Below are 16,593 nucleotides of genomic sequence, written 5' to 3'. Positions count from 1 at the left end.
CAGATTTATTCTAAAGCCATCCAGTCCCATTTCCATGCTACACATCATTACCTAGATTTTTTCACTGTCATCTTTCTTCTCTTGTGCATTTCCCTAAATGTCATCAGCCTATGTAGTTTCTCTCTAGTCTGCCACCAGAGCCATGTTATCTGTAAACAGCAACTGATTTGCCTACCATGCCCTCCTTACCCCCCAGTATGCCTCAGAGCAAGAGTGCTTGCTCTAAGACATTTTCATTTAATTCCCCTACCACTTCACCCATAAAAAGTTTAACAACTACAGTTACATTACTATCTTAACATGGGCCCAACTTCACCAAGAACCATTCACCCTACTCCCTTCCTACTAACACATATGCCTTACTTTCCTAATAAACACTCCTCACTGCCTTCAATAACATTCCATTTACCTTATATATTCACAACACCTTCCATAAGGCTCTCTATCAAACCTATCATACAATTACTCCAGATCCATAAATGCTACAAATAATTCACTATCCTCAAGTATTTTCCCACACAAATTCTTCTAAGCAAAAGCCTACCACCCTCAATCTAAACTCACCCAAACATCTTAATCTTAACAAGTATAGTCAGTAGATTTATACTTGTATAATTTGAAGTCACATTTGTCTCCATTGCCTTTATACATAAAACTGGTATACAGGCATTTTAACTTGGGCCATACGAATGCTGAGTAGCCTAACTAACCAATCAACATAACTATTGCCTGCTTTCTTGAGAAACTTGACTGTAATCCTAACTACTCCTGGAGAATCGCCTCAATTCATTTTATGCATGGCATTCACTACCTCCTCTCTTTTCACCTAACTATTCACTAAGACTCTCACATTGAATGCCAGTTTGTCCTAAGCACACCACATTTAACACCCGATCATCTAACACTTTCAATAGTTCACTTTTTTCCAAGAAAGCATGAGCAAAAGAAAGCCCTAATCAAGGCCACCTCTAACACTACATAAGTACCCTACCCTAAACCAAGTACCCAAAACACTGATCAATGCCAAAGGGATGAACAGGTAGCTGGACTGCAGGCTAACATCCCTACCTAGGATTCAAACCCATGTGAGTCCATGGATGTCTCATCGTTGGCAAGTCTAACCAATAACCAATGAGGCCCACATTTAATCCATCTTTTGTTTTTCAATTCTATGTTACCATTTCCCCATCTGTTACCCTCGCCTATCATTCTCAATTGTTCTCATGCTATTCACTTCCTTCCAAAACATTTAATGTTCTCCCCTTAAGTTCATCAATACATTCTCAATCCATCTCTCACTGTAAACTTTTTCAGTTCGGGTACATATCTCTGGACCTCCTGCCATCTCCTCTTGTACACTTCTCATACACTTACAGATATCATCCAGACACCTAACTCTTCTCTTTCACTAGAACAGGTATCAATCATTCACTGTGAATTTAACTCATAGGGTGGGGGAGGGGGCAAAAATTCTGGGAGCGTTGAAGAATGTGTGGAAGTCGAGAACATTATCTCGGAAAGCAAAAATGGGTATGTTTGAAGGAATAGTGGTTCCAACAATGTTATATGGTTGCGAGGCGTGGGCTATGGCTAGAGTTGTGCGCAGGAGGGTGGATGTGCTGGAAATGAGATGTTTGAGGATAATATGTGGTGTGAGGTGGTTTGATCGAGTAAGTAATAATAGGGTAAGAGAGATGTGTGGTAATAAAAAGAGTGTGGTTGAGAGAGCAGAAGAGGGTGTTTTGAAATGGTTGGTCACATGGAGAGAATGAGTGAGGAAAGATTGACCAAGAGGATATATGTGTCGGAGGTGGAGGGAACGAGGAGAAGTGGGAGACCAAATTGGAGTGGAAAGATGGAGTGAAAAAGATTTTGAGTGATCGGGGCCTGAAAATGCAGGAGGGTGAAAGGCGGGTAAGGAATAGAGTGAATTGGATCGATGTGGTATACTGAGGTCGACGTGCTGTCAATGAATTGAATCAGGGCATGTGAAGCGTCTGGGGTAAACCATGGAAAGTTCTGTGGGGCCTGGATGTGGAAAGGGAGCTGTGGTTTCGGGCATTATTGCATGACAGCTAGAGACTGAGTGTGAACGAATGGGGCCTTTGTTGCCTTTCCCTAGCGCTACCTCGCACACATAAGGGGGGAGAGGGATGTTATTCCATGTGTGGCGAGGTGGCGATGGGAATGAATAAAGGCAGACAGGGTGAATTGTGTGCATGGGTATATATGTATGTGTCTGTGTGTGTATATATATGTGTACATTGAGATGTATAGGTATGTATATTTGCGTGTATGGACGTATATGTATATACATTGTGTATGGGGGTGGGTTGGGCCATTTCTTTCGTCTGTTTCCTTGCGCTACCTCGCAAACACGGGAGACAGCGACAAAGCAAAAAAAATATATAAAATCTGAAGAAAAGGGAATCAAAGCAAACAAATGTTTTTTCTTTACCTGTAAAATTCACCATAACCTCATCTTGCAAGAACTGCGGCTCAAAGTCATTGACATTTCTAACATAGATGGTAAGGTCAAGATCACTAGAGAGTGGTGTGGGAACTCCTTGATCATATGCCTCAACACGAATCTGTAATAAGAGTTTTATTGAAGTAAAGTTGGAAGTAGCAGGATGGAACATTAGGTTGGCACAATAGGAACATTAGGGATAAGCCTCTGCAAACACTGCTCTAGAGTTGCCTTCTGGTAGTGTCCTGTTAAAGGTGAGGCATTAAAGGCTAAGAAGTAGCCCTAGATTTCACTTGTTATGAAGACTATTATTGTGGCCAATCCCCCTTGAGGGAGTTTCAGGAGGGAACAAGCACAAGCGGGGGGCTGGAAATCCCCCCATCCACTTTTTACTTTTCCAAAAGAAGGAAAAAAGCAGGATCTGCTTTGATCGAGGTATTAAGTGGTGCATTTTGCATTTTCTGATATCTAATGCTTATAGGTATTTACTAATTTCTCTGAAATATATACTTCTATGTGGAGGGAAAAATAATGAAGGAAAATAATCTACCAAAGATGGAAATACTAATAATTTGTCAAAAAGCATTTACTATGGTCTTGCATATGCACAGTATTTAAGTTTTCTTTATAAAAAGCATTAACAAAATTTGTAATCCAATTATGGTCTACTAACCTCATAAATCTTCTGCTTCTCCCGATCGAGTGGTTTTTGTAAAAGTACTGCTCCCGTAACCTCATTAATAGTGAACGTCTGCCAGTTACCCAAAGCATCTTTCAAAATTCTGTACCGAACAGCACCATTAATCCCAATATCTTCATCAATGGCTCTCACCTGGATTACCAGACTTCCAACAGTAGCATTCTGTTAAAAAATTCTCATTCTAGAAAAATATCATAAATAGATAGACTTCCATTAAAATACATTCTACCTCACCAGAAATTATGTGCAGATGGATGCAGTAAACTTATAATGCATTATTGGTGATACATAAAAATCTTCATTCAATAATTTCTTATAAATGACAAAAGAGAGAAAAAATTTACCTCAGGTACTCGTATAGTCAGATTAACTGAAGGTGAAACAAACTGCGGAGCATGGTCATTGAAATCTGATACACAGATGTTTATCTGTGACATGACGGAGTTTGGTGGAAATCCTCTGTCTTGTGCCTGTACCATCAAGGAATAGTTTCCATACTGCCCCACAAGGGGTTTGGCAGCAAAAATATGAGCAGCTGTATGTTCTGTCATGCGAATATCAAACAAACCTGAAAAACAAGCTCTTGGTTAAACGTGAATCTTAATTTTTTTAGACTTTGTTCACTGTTTTTTGTGTAATGAGGCAGCACCAGGAACAGATAAAGAATGGTCTTACTTGCTCACATCCACTCTCTACCTAACATGCATAATATGTCAAAACCAAAAAAGCCCTGTTTGCTTCATATGCCTTGACTCAGCCCACTGACAGCATTAAGGCCCCATTTATACCACATCGATCCAATTCACTCTATCTGTACTAAGCACACTTCACACCTTGCAAGTTTTGCAAGTTCAAGTCCTGATCACTCATAACAAATTTCACTCCATCTTCCCATCTATTTCGTCTCCCACTTCTTGTCCCCTCTCCTCAATCATTCTCTCCATATATCCAAAATCATTTTAGCACACCCTCTTCAGCTCTTATCCATACTTTTTGTACTACCATACGTTTCTCTTGCCCTATCATTTCTACACAACAAACACTCCTCAAACCAGATACTGTCCTCACGCATTTAATTTCCAAAATATCTGCCCTTTTCTCTACCATTTTTATCTAAGGCCCACACCTCACACTTCTTATATACCCATGACCTTAGCCCCTCATCCATCCCATGGCTCATTTTAGCTTCCAAGATTCCATCTATTGCCCTATCCACTACCAAGTAATTAAAACAGTCCATTTCCTCAGCGATGAAAATATATTCACTTTATGGTATAGAAAAAAAAGAAAGCACTGCAGTGTAACAGGTACGCATAAAATATTCTCAATCATAAAAAATTTACAGAAACATATAGCATCAGTGGTTACCAAGTTACATTCCCCTACCCCAGATAGTTGTCTTTTTCTGGCTCACCTATATGTGGACTGCTGACTTTGTCCACAAACATACAATTTCTCCTCGTCAAACATAACACTTGACAACACTTAAATCACATAACTCATTCTTTGTAACTAGATCTTCCTGAAGTGAAAGCTATGCGCTAGCCCTAACCCTACCTTTTTGCAATATGGTAGGAACAAAAAATAGATTATAATAGGTGGGTATATCAGAAAGGAGCATTAGGTAGAAGCAGTAGATAAGAACAATAGGTGGGAGCATTAGGTAGATGGAGTAGATTGGAAAATTAAGCAGGAACATTAGGAAGACACATAGACAGTAATAGTCAGTAGGAACATTAGGTATGAGACTCTGGAAACTCTACACTTGAGGTGCCCTTTGCAAGTGGCCTCTTAAGGGTGAAGCACTAAACGCTAAGAAACAGCACTGGAATTCACCAGTTATGGAGACTCTTGCTGTGGTCACCCCATTGAGGGAGTTCTCAGAAACAACAGGCCTTTTGTCTGTTCTTCTGGTGCTACCTTGCTGAAGCAGGGGGGTAACAATGCTGCTTCCTGTGGGGTGGGGTAGCGACAGGAATGGATGAAGGCAAGCAAGTATGAATGTGTACATGTGTATATATGTCTGTGTATGTATACATTGAAATGCAGATGTATGTGTATGGGCATTTATGTATATATATATATATATATATATATGTGAGTATATAAGTGGTTGGGCCATTCTTTGTCTGTTTCCTTGCACTACCTTGCTGACACAGGAAACAGCTATTAAGTATTATAATAATGATATAATAAATGCATACCTTTTTCATTGCCACCCTCGATAGTAAAAAGAATTCTGCCATTAGGTGAAGCCGGATCATCATCATCAGAAGCTCTTACAACAGTGACTGTATCTCTGGGCTCATGAAATTCTGTTATCATTGTACAGCCTTCACGTTCTTCAAAAACTGGGGCTTCATCATTTATATCTGCAACTGTTACACTGAAATGAAAATAAACTACATCAACTATAAGGTTATACATTACCTAAATATCTCACACTAATATATCAGAGAATACTGCAAGCTTCAAGTTTTCATTTTTATATGCATAAATGCGTCATAATTGACAAAAAGTAAATCTGAGCATATAAGGCCATCTCTTTGTCTGATTCTGACACTACCTCACTGATGTGGGAAACAGCAAATGTATGAAAATACATGCATTAAGTGTTAGTTTCATGCAGTAATATAACTCATCCATACTTATATAAAAAGCAAAGAACTTGAAACTATCATCACAATTAAGATGAATCCAACCTTCTTGAGGAAAATTAGCTAATAATGCTCTCAGATTACATCTGACCATCATGTGTTGTAGACACATACTGCTAACCTTGTTCCATGGTATCCCTTTATACTAAAATATATTCTTTCTTTTCTATCTGATTTCCTCCTCTAACCTAGCAAGGCAATAGTCTCAGTGTACAAAACTCAAAAGGAGAGTTTACCATTAAAAAACGCTGTTTATTCCTAAAAGGAATGAATAAATATTTTAAATCCTATTAACGTTGATCACTTACCCAAGTTGCATGAAGGCATTCCTAGATTCGCCGGTAGAGTATCCAAACTGATAATTATCCCAGGCTTCGATGAGGAGATTGAAGGTGTTGAGTTCTTCACGATTAAGTTCAGATGCTACTGTTATTATACCCTTATCAGGATCAATCTGCAATAATATAACAGTAAATTCTGAATATCACCTTTCAATTAAGATAGATATGTTTTCAAAAGTATACATCTATTATGGACTACCTATGGAAGTCTGGTTATGCAGTTTTAGTTAACTTGGCTAATGGTGATCTTTGTTTTGATATAATCTGATGATAATCTCATAAGACTAAAAATCTTTACTTTTACTGCAAAAGTACAACAGCAATAATAATAAGTAAAGCTACCAAAACATACTTCTTAATTCTCATTTTGTTAATAGTCCATGACTATGAAAAAGGAAAATGTCATTTGCACTGCAATTAAATGAAAATTATGGTTTACAGTATGAGAAGCTTATTAATAACAACCAAAAACTAACCTTAAAATTTCCATGTGATGATTTTCTGTCAAGGAGATATGTAACAAGACCATAATCATCTGAATCTGGGTCAACAGCTTTAACAACAGCTACCTGAGTGCCAGGTGGTGCATCTTCCCGGATGGTCAAGTTTGATGGAGGGTTGACAAACACTGGGTTGTTGTCATTCTCATCAATTACCTATTGAATATTATTCATTTTTATCATAAAACATAATCTTATTGTAACACTGGAAAAAAAGTTGAATAAAATTTGTACACATACTAGCAGAACTGAGATAGCTTGGCTACAGGGAAAGGAAAGAGGCTTTAAATGTGCCAACTTTGGAAGAAAGAAGAGTACGAGGTGACCTGATCACAACCTGCCAGTGGCCTTTAAGGGTGAGGCACTAAAGGCTAAGAAGTTGCACTCTTTTACAGCACAATGTCTCAACAATATAAAATCAAAACAAACAAAATGGTTGCAGAGATATCATCTTAACAAAGTTCTCAGGGATATTCACTAGTAAGTAACACTGATGTATAAAGTAGTTTCCTTACCTTTGGCTTATAAAAGGGATTACATAAAAAGGTGAGTCATTTTAAAAATATTCAAGGAAACATTCACTCACCTGGACTACAACATCAACTAGGCTTGAGCGAGGAGGTACACCTGAGTCAATGGCACGAACAGTAAAGTTAAGCCATGAGAACACTTCTCGATCTACACGATCAGCAACTACAATCTCTCCAGTCTCACGATCCAGGTTCACGAGAGAAAGAATTTCAGATGGTCCCTGTGAAGAGGAAGGCATAAATAAAAGATGCATGGAGACCTGTAAAACATAATTCAAGCCACAAGTAAGATATTTTTCATAAAAAGCTCAAAGTGGATAATGTAGTTAAGCTCCCTAACAGGATTGTGTGAAAATTGATATGTAGCTGTTATTAGTGATATTTACATACATGAACAGTATCAATTTAAAAAGGACTACTTAAGAAATTGAAATACAAACAATATTACTGATATCTATAAACATAAATAGTATTTATTACCATCAAACCTCATGCATTTACAGAACTAAAATCTATTTTTAACAGAGCTAGCAAAGCAAAAAGTAAAACAACTCACTTGTAAAGAATATGTGATGGTACGATTTCTATCCACATCATCTGCTACAACAGTCACAATTGTTGTTCCTTTTTTAGCATTTTCTGCAACACTCCTCCGATAAAATGATTTACGGAACTGAGGATCATTGTCATTGGTGTCTTCTACAATGACAGTAAATGTTGCAGTAGCTGTCTGCTTCCCTGTTGCAGCTTCTATATCCTCACATATAAGACCAAGCCGGATCACTTCTACCTGCTCCCGGTCCAGCTGCCTCACAGTTCGAATTACACCTTCCACTTGACTAATCTCGAAAGCACCAACATAATCATACTCTGATGGCTGTGGATGAATTCAGTTATCATAATGAGAGTAAATACTATAAATACAAGAATACTAATTTCCTCACATAATATAAGGACCCTTCCAGAAAGGGGCCTTGTGGTAATTATAAATAAGGTAAACATCAATTTCTAAAGTCTGAAAAATCTTTTCACTCATTACAGGAAGTCCTAAGAGGACTGAATATAAAATTCCAAGGATAGGCTGATATGTTGTTTGTGTGCCATACAGCAATGTCATAGGGTTCCCCTGACAACCCTGTCTGGTCAGTTACACAGGACACAAGCATAAGACATTGTTTAACACATGATACAAAAAGTGAAGGGCACAAATAACAAGAACAAAAGGGAAGGTGAGCAGATAAAGATTTCTAACATTTCAAAACTCAATTTCTTCCATGACAAGGATCACACTATAATAATGGGATATATGTGGATGATAAAAAGAGGATGTTGGGCATCTGTTTGCAGGCTTCCAGTTGTCATTTACTGGTGTCTGGGAGATATAATTTCTAATAAACTATGAAAGGAACAGGCTAAGTTCCTGAGCCCTAAGTTTTCCATGGAAAGATTCCTGAGGTGCAAGTGGTGACTACTTCATACACTTAATTGATAGGCAACCATGCTAAATTCCTTAGCAAATATTCTATGCAATGCTGCTTGCTAATATCGACAAGGATAACAATCACTTGTAACCTAATCTTTTTTAAAATGATTCTCCATAACTGAAAAATGAATGAAAAAGATAATGGAGAAACAGAATATTTCTAATAATGCTACACTTATGATGCCAATATTCTGATACATAAATGGTGTCCGCAGTGGCCCATAACATGAAGGTTCTTTCTTGATGGCCTGCTTTCTTTTCATATTAGTTTAATGATTATTATAATATTTTCATAGCTGTCTTTCAATTATCTTCTCAAATTTCAGTAAAATTATGTAAAATCCACTGAATTTCACTTCTCTATCCATCCCTCATCTCATCCACCCAGTTTACCTTTCCAGCAAGTGAATTTCCACTTATTTGTACATTCCGTCAGCTTTTTCTTTTACTGTCTAAACCTAAGGCATCAATTTCATCTGTGAAAAAGTTTTCAAATGATACACTGGGGTAAATATTAAGGAAGGCGAATCTGGTCAGGGAGACAGAGGGCATTGTGGTTGGTCAGGATTAGGATGGATGGTTTGGATTAAGGAAGTGTAAATGAGAGAGGTTTCTTGGGTAAGAGAAGTATGGAATGATTAATCTGGTAGGTCTAAGCTAACCCTCTGAGTGCCATTCATGCTTAATTTCCTACCTGTATCTGAATGGGCTGGTGTTTTATAGTAGCATTTCTATATGCTACAAGTCACCTGCAACTCATATTATCCCACATCTACGAAAACTCGTGAAGCCTCTATCATTCATGTATCACAACTGTGGGATGATGCCATACTCCCATAGCAGCCACACCCTGCTAATCTACAGTATCAAAGGATCATAAGAAGTGACTTTGAAAGTAGAGTTAAAGGAAGACTTGATTTCCAAGTACAGCAGAGTTAAGAGGGGGAGATTAAATGATCAGTACAAGCTTCATTTCAATAGCAGTGGAAGACAAAGAAGATCTAAAATCCGTAGCATTGTTACAAGGTTCAAATATCTATAAAATTAGTTTTTATTCATTTCAAATTTACCTGATTTCATCCTTCCTGGTAAAGCACCATTTCTTTTAGCTTGGGAAGCACTAGAGGCATTAAGAGTGATCATTTACATTCCAAGATTATGTTCAGATATGGGTGGAACAACTGAATTAAAATGGAGTTTTGTACTGAAAAAAGGATAACAGTAACATCTGTTGATTATCATGTTTGGGATTGGGCTTGTGAGTCTAAAGCAAACAGGATTATGGATTAGGGTACATTGTGAACAAATCTGTAATAAGACTGAGACAAGAGCAGAGTTGGTGATCAAAACTAAGCTGGATCTATTGAATATGCTGTAGGAAGTGAATCAACACAGTTGGAAAAGGTTTCTCATTAGGGAAACATATCTGGAATTGGGGAGAGGATTTAGATAATGGAGGGGGGTTATAATTTGGGTGGTGAGCTTGGCTTAAGAGTTATGGGTATGGACTGATGTAATGGATTAAAATTACAGACAGTAGTAGGATGTAACATCAATGAAGTGCTTTACTTCAAATCTATCTCTGTCTTGCCCAGTAGTATTCACAGAATGATCTTTACCTTAACAATGGCACCCTCTTCATTTCTGGCTTCTGAGTTATCTGCATCAAGGGAGTATCGAAGTCGAGGCCGAGCATCTAAGTCAACTGCCTCAACTTGGTGAACATAGAACCCAATATCTTCATTTTCAAACACCCTGATTGGAAAACAATTACTGTAAGTAATTCATCAATAGAAAATAATTCATATGCATTACACTTCCCAGTTACTAATGCACCTTTAAGGTTATGTCTGATTCCACAGGAAAATTATGAGACCTACATCACATTTATTTTCATACAAAATGGCTTGAAAAAGAAATGAAAAATTTTAAATACTTATCTTGAAACTGATTATACAATGCAATATATACAGAACTGTAAGATTTTTATTCTTTTCCCACACACCTGACAGTTCCAGGATCAATGAAGATGGGGGGTTTGTTGTTAACATCAAGAATTGTAATGTTGACAACGGTCCTGGCCTGGAGCTGTGCATTACCTATACCACCATCGAGGGCAATCACTTCCAAGATATAAGTCGTGGCCCTTGGCTCTGTCCTGTCAGGATCAAGAAGGGCACCCTGAGCTACAGAGATCACTCCTGTTTCTGCCTCCATAACAAATTTGTCTTGTGCTCCATGTTGAATACGAAAGACAACCTTCCTGTTCACGGTAGAGCCATCCTGGTCCTGTGCAAATACCTATAAAAGGAAATAAAAAAACAATAAACAAAAGGATTAAAAATAAATCTATAATGTCTAATGTCAATATGAATCATCACAAATATGGTTCTTGGCTAATATGGACTTGGAGACAAAACTTTTTTATTTGAACTGGTGAATGGTGTATTTTTAGCTGGTCTTAACTCACTGATACAGGTATGTGATCAGAGTGTGTGGATGCTCACCTGTATTCTGATTATGTTTTTCTTTAGTTGTGATCTTACAACATCATGAGCTATCATGATGTTCTATATTTTTTCTTCTGGAGTTTTCGAAATGAGCAAGGGTGCACGAAGCATGTGCTGCATGTAATACCAACAGATTTTTATCCATGTTTTTGCCTCATTACTGCCATAATGAATGACTTGCATGTTGGAAATGAATCAGAAGTGTCAAATATAAAGCAATACAGTAAAAACCTCTCCCTCTTTCCCTATCAACTGCAGTGTACCCTTAAGATTCTAGTCTCCCATAATTTTTCCCCTTTTCATCATCAATTTTCTTTATTCAAAAAATAACCATATGCATTCTTCCACTGATGACTCAACACTGCATTCTGTCATGTCTCTCCAGTCTATCTTTCCTTGCTTTATCTGTCTCATCTTGCCACAATACCTCTATTAACTCAATCAAGACATATTTCACAGAGGCAGACAGGGCCTTAAAACCTCTGAATGTGGTTCAACTACTAAAGTCCAACAAATTTTCAATAATATCAAACAGTGTTTGACTTTTCTCCATGTATGAAAAAATCTTTATCACAGTGTTCGACAATCCCTCTTAAGAGCTTAAAATGAAAGCCACATTGAAAGTACTAACATCTTTGAGTGGTGTCATTAACATCACCTACATTACCATACTTTTATGATTGTTTCGTTTATAAGTGCATTCTCAGGTAGCATGTTTCCCTTCATATGAATATGTTTGTCTTCTCTTTATACAGCACAGTACAGTATTAGTATACTGATACTGTACAATATGGTATGTGGTACATCCCTAAACTACTGTACAATATTGATTTTTCTGTTATGGCCACCCCTTAAGGAAGGTCTCCTCGAATACTGGAAACTGTAAAGCAAATATATTTTGTAAAATTTTCTGGGTTTGTTGTTATGAAATTGCCTTATTTTGCATGATAAGTGTGTGTGTGTGTGTGTGTGTGTATGTGTGTGTGTGTGTGTGTGTGTGTGTGTGTGTGTGTGTGTGTGTGTTATGAAGACAATGGATACTGAAAATGCATGAGTTAAGTTTCTGAATATCTTTTGGTTTTATCTCAAATGTGGCCCATTTATATTGTTGAACATCTTTATGCTTTCCATGATTTTCGTGGAAAGCTATCTTCGCCACAAAATACCAGTTTCAATCAATTTCAGTACCAGATATAGAAACTTTAACATCTTTTCATATGAACAAAATAAATAAATCACGAGAGTAATTTGTTTTGCACGGCGAAATGTATTAATCAGTTACTAAATGTAGATGTTGTCTGGTGACACACACAACCCGACCCATATTTACTTTCGCTGTAACGACAGGTAAGATCGCGTACAGGTTAAAGTTCAACTCTTCCGGCCAGTGGAGTGGCCGCGTTAGGTCGGGATCTGTGTAAATTTCTTGAACTGTCACGGAACCACCTAACTTACCATTCTGATAGATCCGAACATGCTGTTTTGAATAATCTTATTCTCTTGACAAGTGCGTATAGTTTGGCTCATCAATAAACAATGCAACTAATTTACAATGTCATTTTGCCATTACTGTACATAGTCATTATATTCACAATCGTTACGCAACAATAACATGGAATCCTGTAACGGTCAAAACGCTATGGTCAAGACAATCACATCCTTATGAAATTCAAGTTTTTTTTTTTACCTTGGTATCCAAACCTTGACGAACATCTGAGTCATTCATATCCTCTGAAGGCATAGTACACAACGGTTAACAAAAGAAATCCTGAGGGTGATACACATTTCCGAGCGCCCTAGTTACCGCATCTTCCCACATCAGTCGACTGACGTAGGCTGAGTTTCATGAAGTTTCCGGTCCCCGAACAGAGTAAGGTAACTCCTTTGTTCATCCACGATCTCTCAGTTCTTGCTGCTCTGTGCTTATCAAAAGTGACCCCATTCACAAAACGGTGAGGTGTCTTAATCCACAACCTTACCAGTCTACGTATTTCCATTAAAAATGTGTCGAAAAGAAAGAATTCAAAACTTATATCGTAGCCGACTCCCATGTCCTACCCTTCAGTTCTAACAACATAAACACTTAACAGTATAGCAAAAGGGAAAGTATGATAACTTTACACGATGCTGAATCTTTTACGTACTGAATTATGTAAATACTTTCACAATCAAGTTTATTTTCTATTTGGCAAGAGGTGGAGGGAACGAGAAGTGGGTGACCAAATTGGAGGCGGAAGGATTGAGTGAAAAATATTTTGAGCGATTGGGACCTGAAAATACAGGAGGGTGAAAGGCGTGCAAGGAATAGAGTGAATTGGAACGATGTGGTATACCGGGGTCGACGTGCTGTCAATGGACTCAACCAGGGCATGTGAAGCGTCTGGGGTAAACTATAGAAAGTTTAGTGGAGCCTGGATGTGGAAAAGGAGCTGTGGTTTTGGTGCATTTCACATGACAGATGGTGTGAACAAATGTGGCCTTTGTTGTCTTTTCCTGGCGCTACTTAGCGCGCACGAACGGGGAGGGGGATGCCGTTTCATGTGTGGCAGGGTGGCGACAGGAATGGATGGGGGCAGCATTTATGAGTGTGTTCATGTGTATATATGTATATGTATGTATACGTTGAAATGCATAGGTGTGTATATGTGGTATGTGGGCGTTTATGTATGTACATGTGTATGTGGGGAGGTTGGGCCAACCTTTCTTCTGTTTCCTTGCGCTACCTCGCAAACGCGGGAGACAGCGAATATATAGAATAGAGTGAATTGGAGCGATGTGGTATACCGGGGTTGACGTGCTGTCAGTGGATTGAATCAAGGCATGTGAAGCGTCTGGGGTAAACCATGGAAAGCTGTGTAGGTATGTATATTTGCGTGTGTGGACGTATGTATATACATGTGTATGGGGGGGGGGGCCATTTCTTTCGTCTGTTTCCTTGCGCTACCTCGCAAACGCGGGAGACAGCGACAAAGTATAATAATAAAAAAAAAAAAAAAAAAAAAAAATATATATATATATATATATATATATATATATATATATATATATATATATATATATATATATATATAATCAAATAAAATTCGTAACAATACTTGGAAAGCCTCAAGCGAGGGTACACCGGATATGCCTCCCACAAAGGCACTAAAGAACACACAAGACAGGAATGGTAGTATCAAGGCAAGTCACATTCAGCCTCGACCCCCCCACCATCCCGGAGTCTTTCCCTCCCAAACACCCTTCGTGTCTTGATTTCTACGTCACATATGAACTACAATAAAACCAGAGACTTAGCAGCGTACCTGCTTTAAAGTAACCGACCCAGTTGTCCTGATGCAGCAACCACGGGCAGCACGTATTCTGTAAACAGTATTCACTAAAGTAGGCAGTATCACTGGGTCACTAATGCGGACTTGTGTATTTCAGCCACTGGAGGAGTTTGCAGGGTGAAAGGGACTCTTGCAGAGAGTATATCTCAAGCCCAAATACTTCGGTTAATGGTGTATACGATATACAAAGAGAGCGTTTCCGTGGGGTCTTGTACATCCCGATGTTGTAGTCGTACAACCCGGGAGGTCATGCTGGTGAAATTCTTCAGTGAATGATGTATGATGTTTATACAACAGGACTACTGCTGGTTGTACGACTGAGGATAGGTGGGCGAGACACTGGCGCTGGCTGCAGATCTTGTAACTCGCGCAGGTTTACGTACCTAAAGTAGTAGATCAGGTTGTATATATGGGCAGGTCATCAGCGCGAGCCATACGCGCGCGCTCCTTCGACATTGTTCAAGGTTGTACATTTCAGCTTGCTGGTGCAGAATGAACACGTGGGTGTCGCCAGTGCTGGTTGCTATAATCCTCCAAATGCTTTCACGCTGTGTACTTCACTCTCTAAAGCTGTCAGCCACACGCTGTATATTCGTGTATTTCCCGTACATATACTTCAAAGGGCGGGCATTTCATTTCCAAAGTAAGGTTGTATTCTGACGCCGTGTATTTCAGGGTAAAGTCTTATATTTAGGGGCAGTGAGTATTTCAACAGTACCCTGCATAATTACGATATAGGTAATCAAAAGATTTCATGACAGGAATTTCACATGAACGGTAATCATGCAAATTGCGGTTATAATCTGGTATACAACATAATACAAATATATTACGTCTAAAAACATCCATATAATCAAGCAAACTTCACGGTACACAAGCGACAATTACGAGATTAAGGGAGATTTAGCCCGAGATATGCACGGGCGTGTGGGGCCAGCTCTCCTTGAGGGATTGAAGAGCTGAAGGAGAGAGGCCGCTCTCCTCCAGCAGTATCTCCGTGTACCAGCTACTAAGTCTCTTAGTAACGTCCCTCACCCAGCCCACTGAGGAATCGCTGATGCCTCTCATCCTTAACCATAGATTCTTTCCTCTGAAGCGCAGCGGCTCGAAGCTGGAGACAGGAGTGGAGGGGACAATGTCCAGTCGGAGGTAGAGGTACCGGAGGCTGCGTCGGATGTGGCCCATGCTGTGCACCAGGGCGGACAGGGCATCGCAGGATGAAATACGGACGTTCAGCTCCTCCAAGTGGTGGCTATGACGCAGAGCCATGGCTCCCTCCACGCCAAGATGGCCCCAGAATTCCTGTAACGTGCCGGGAGGCTGCAAGGGTACCACCAGCGAGTCGCAGGTGACGTCCTCTCCCCAGGCGTAGAACTGAGACTCCTGGCGGAGGTGGACTAGCGTGGAGGTGCAGGTGGAGAGAGCGCGGACGATACAGTCCACGCCGCAGGCACACTCTCTTCCCTGCAGCGTCTCCGAAACAATCACCAGCTGTGGCTGGTACGCGCCTTTCCCGATCAAGTCCGCAACAGCACAATTGGTCTGCTGGTTATACTGGGTGGCTGTCCAGGAAGTGTAGCGGGACAGGACACCTGACACTGCGGAACACATGTTCGAGAGGAAGTCGCATTCCCTGAGCAGCTCCAACCACGACACCATGTCTCGGTCTTCCGATAACGACTTGAAGTAGAGGGTGGCGATTTCCCTGGCATCTTCCAGACTGTGTTTGTTGTAGACGAGAGCGCCGGCGGCGTGTGGAAGTCCGTATCTGAACCTCTGGACTTCCGGCACGCAGTATTTATCCAGCTTCTCGCGCCGTCGGAGCAGAGATGAACCTTTAGCACGAGATAGCCTCTGGTTGGTCAGGAAAAATCCGCATAGGACATCAGCAACCGAGGGATGGGGGAGATTCCCTAGCCACTGTCCATCAGCTTCCTCCCTCGTCACGACCAGAGGACTAAAGGCACCAAAAAACATAGGGTCCTGTAAGAGACGATGACCAGGCTCAAGCAGCACCAGGTCATCTTGCGGCCAGCTCTGCTGGGTGAGGCGACTCCACGCGGTCCTATACAG

General features: G+C 39.8%; 1 protein-coding gene across 6 annotated transcripts in view; it reads right to left on the bottom strand.

Annotated features, from left to right (window-relative positions):
* Positions 1 to 16,593, bottom strand: part of Cad88C (cadherin 88C) — a 313,587-nt gene that overhangs the window by 11,142 nt on the left and 285,852 nt on the right. For all 6 annotated transcript variants that reach the window (XM_071691381.1, XM_071691383.1, XM_071691384.1 and 3 more), the window contains 10 exons: positions 10,687 to 10,982; positions 10,301 to 10,436; positions 7,755 to 8,075; positions 7,255 to 7,419; positions 6,645 to 6,824; positions 6,136 to 6,281; positions 5,375 to 5,556; positions 3,515 to 3,738; positions 3,144 to 3,332; positions 2,459 to 2,591 (listed from right to left, as the gene is read on the bottom strand). In XM_071691381.1, the coding sequence (XP_071547482.1) occupies positions 2,459 to 2,591; positions 3,144 to 3,332; positions 3,515 to 3,738; positions 5,375 to 5,556; positions 6,136 to 6,281; positions 6,645 to 6,824; positions 7,255 to 7,419; positions 7,755 to 8,075; positions 10,301 to 10,436; positions 10,687 to 10,982 (1,972 nt within the window). The remainder of the gene's footprint in view (positions 1 to 2,458; positions 2,592 to 3,143; positions 3,333 to 3,514; positions 3,739 to 5,374; positions 5,557 to 6,135; positions 6,282 to 6,644; positions 6,825 to 7,254; positions 7,420 to 7,754; positions 8,076 to 10,300; positions 10,437 to 10,686; positions 10,983 to 16,593) is intronic.

The sequence above is a fragment of the Panulirus ornatus genome, chromosome 50, assembly GCF_036320965.1.
Source record: "Panulirus ornatus isolate Po-2019 chromosome 50, ASM3632096v1, whole genome shotgun sequence".
NCBI classification, from domain to species: domain Eukaryota; kingdom Metazoa; phylum Arthropoda; class Malacostraca; order Decapoda; family Palinuridae; genus Panulirus; species Panulirus ornatus.
The sequence above is the reverse complement of the archived record's forward strand: the minus strand, read 5'-3'. Positions and strand labels throughout refer to the sequence as shown.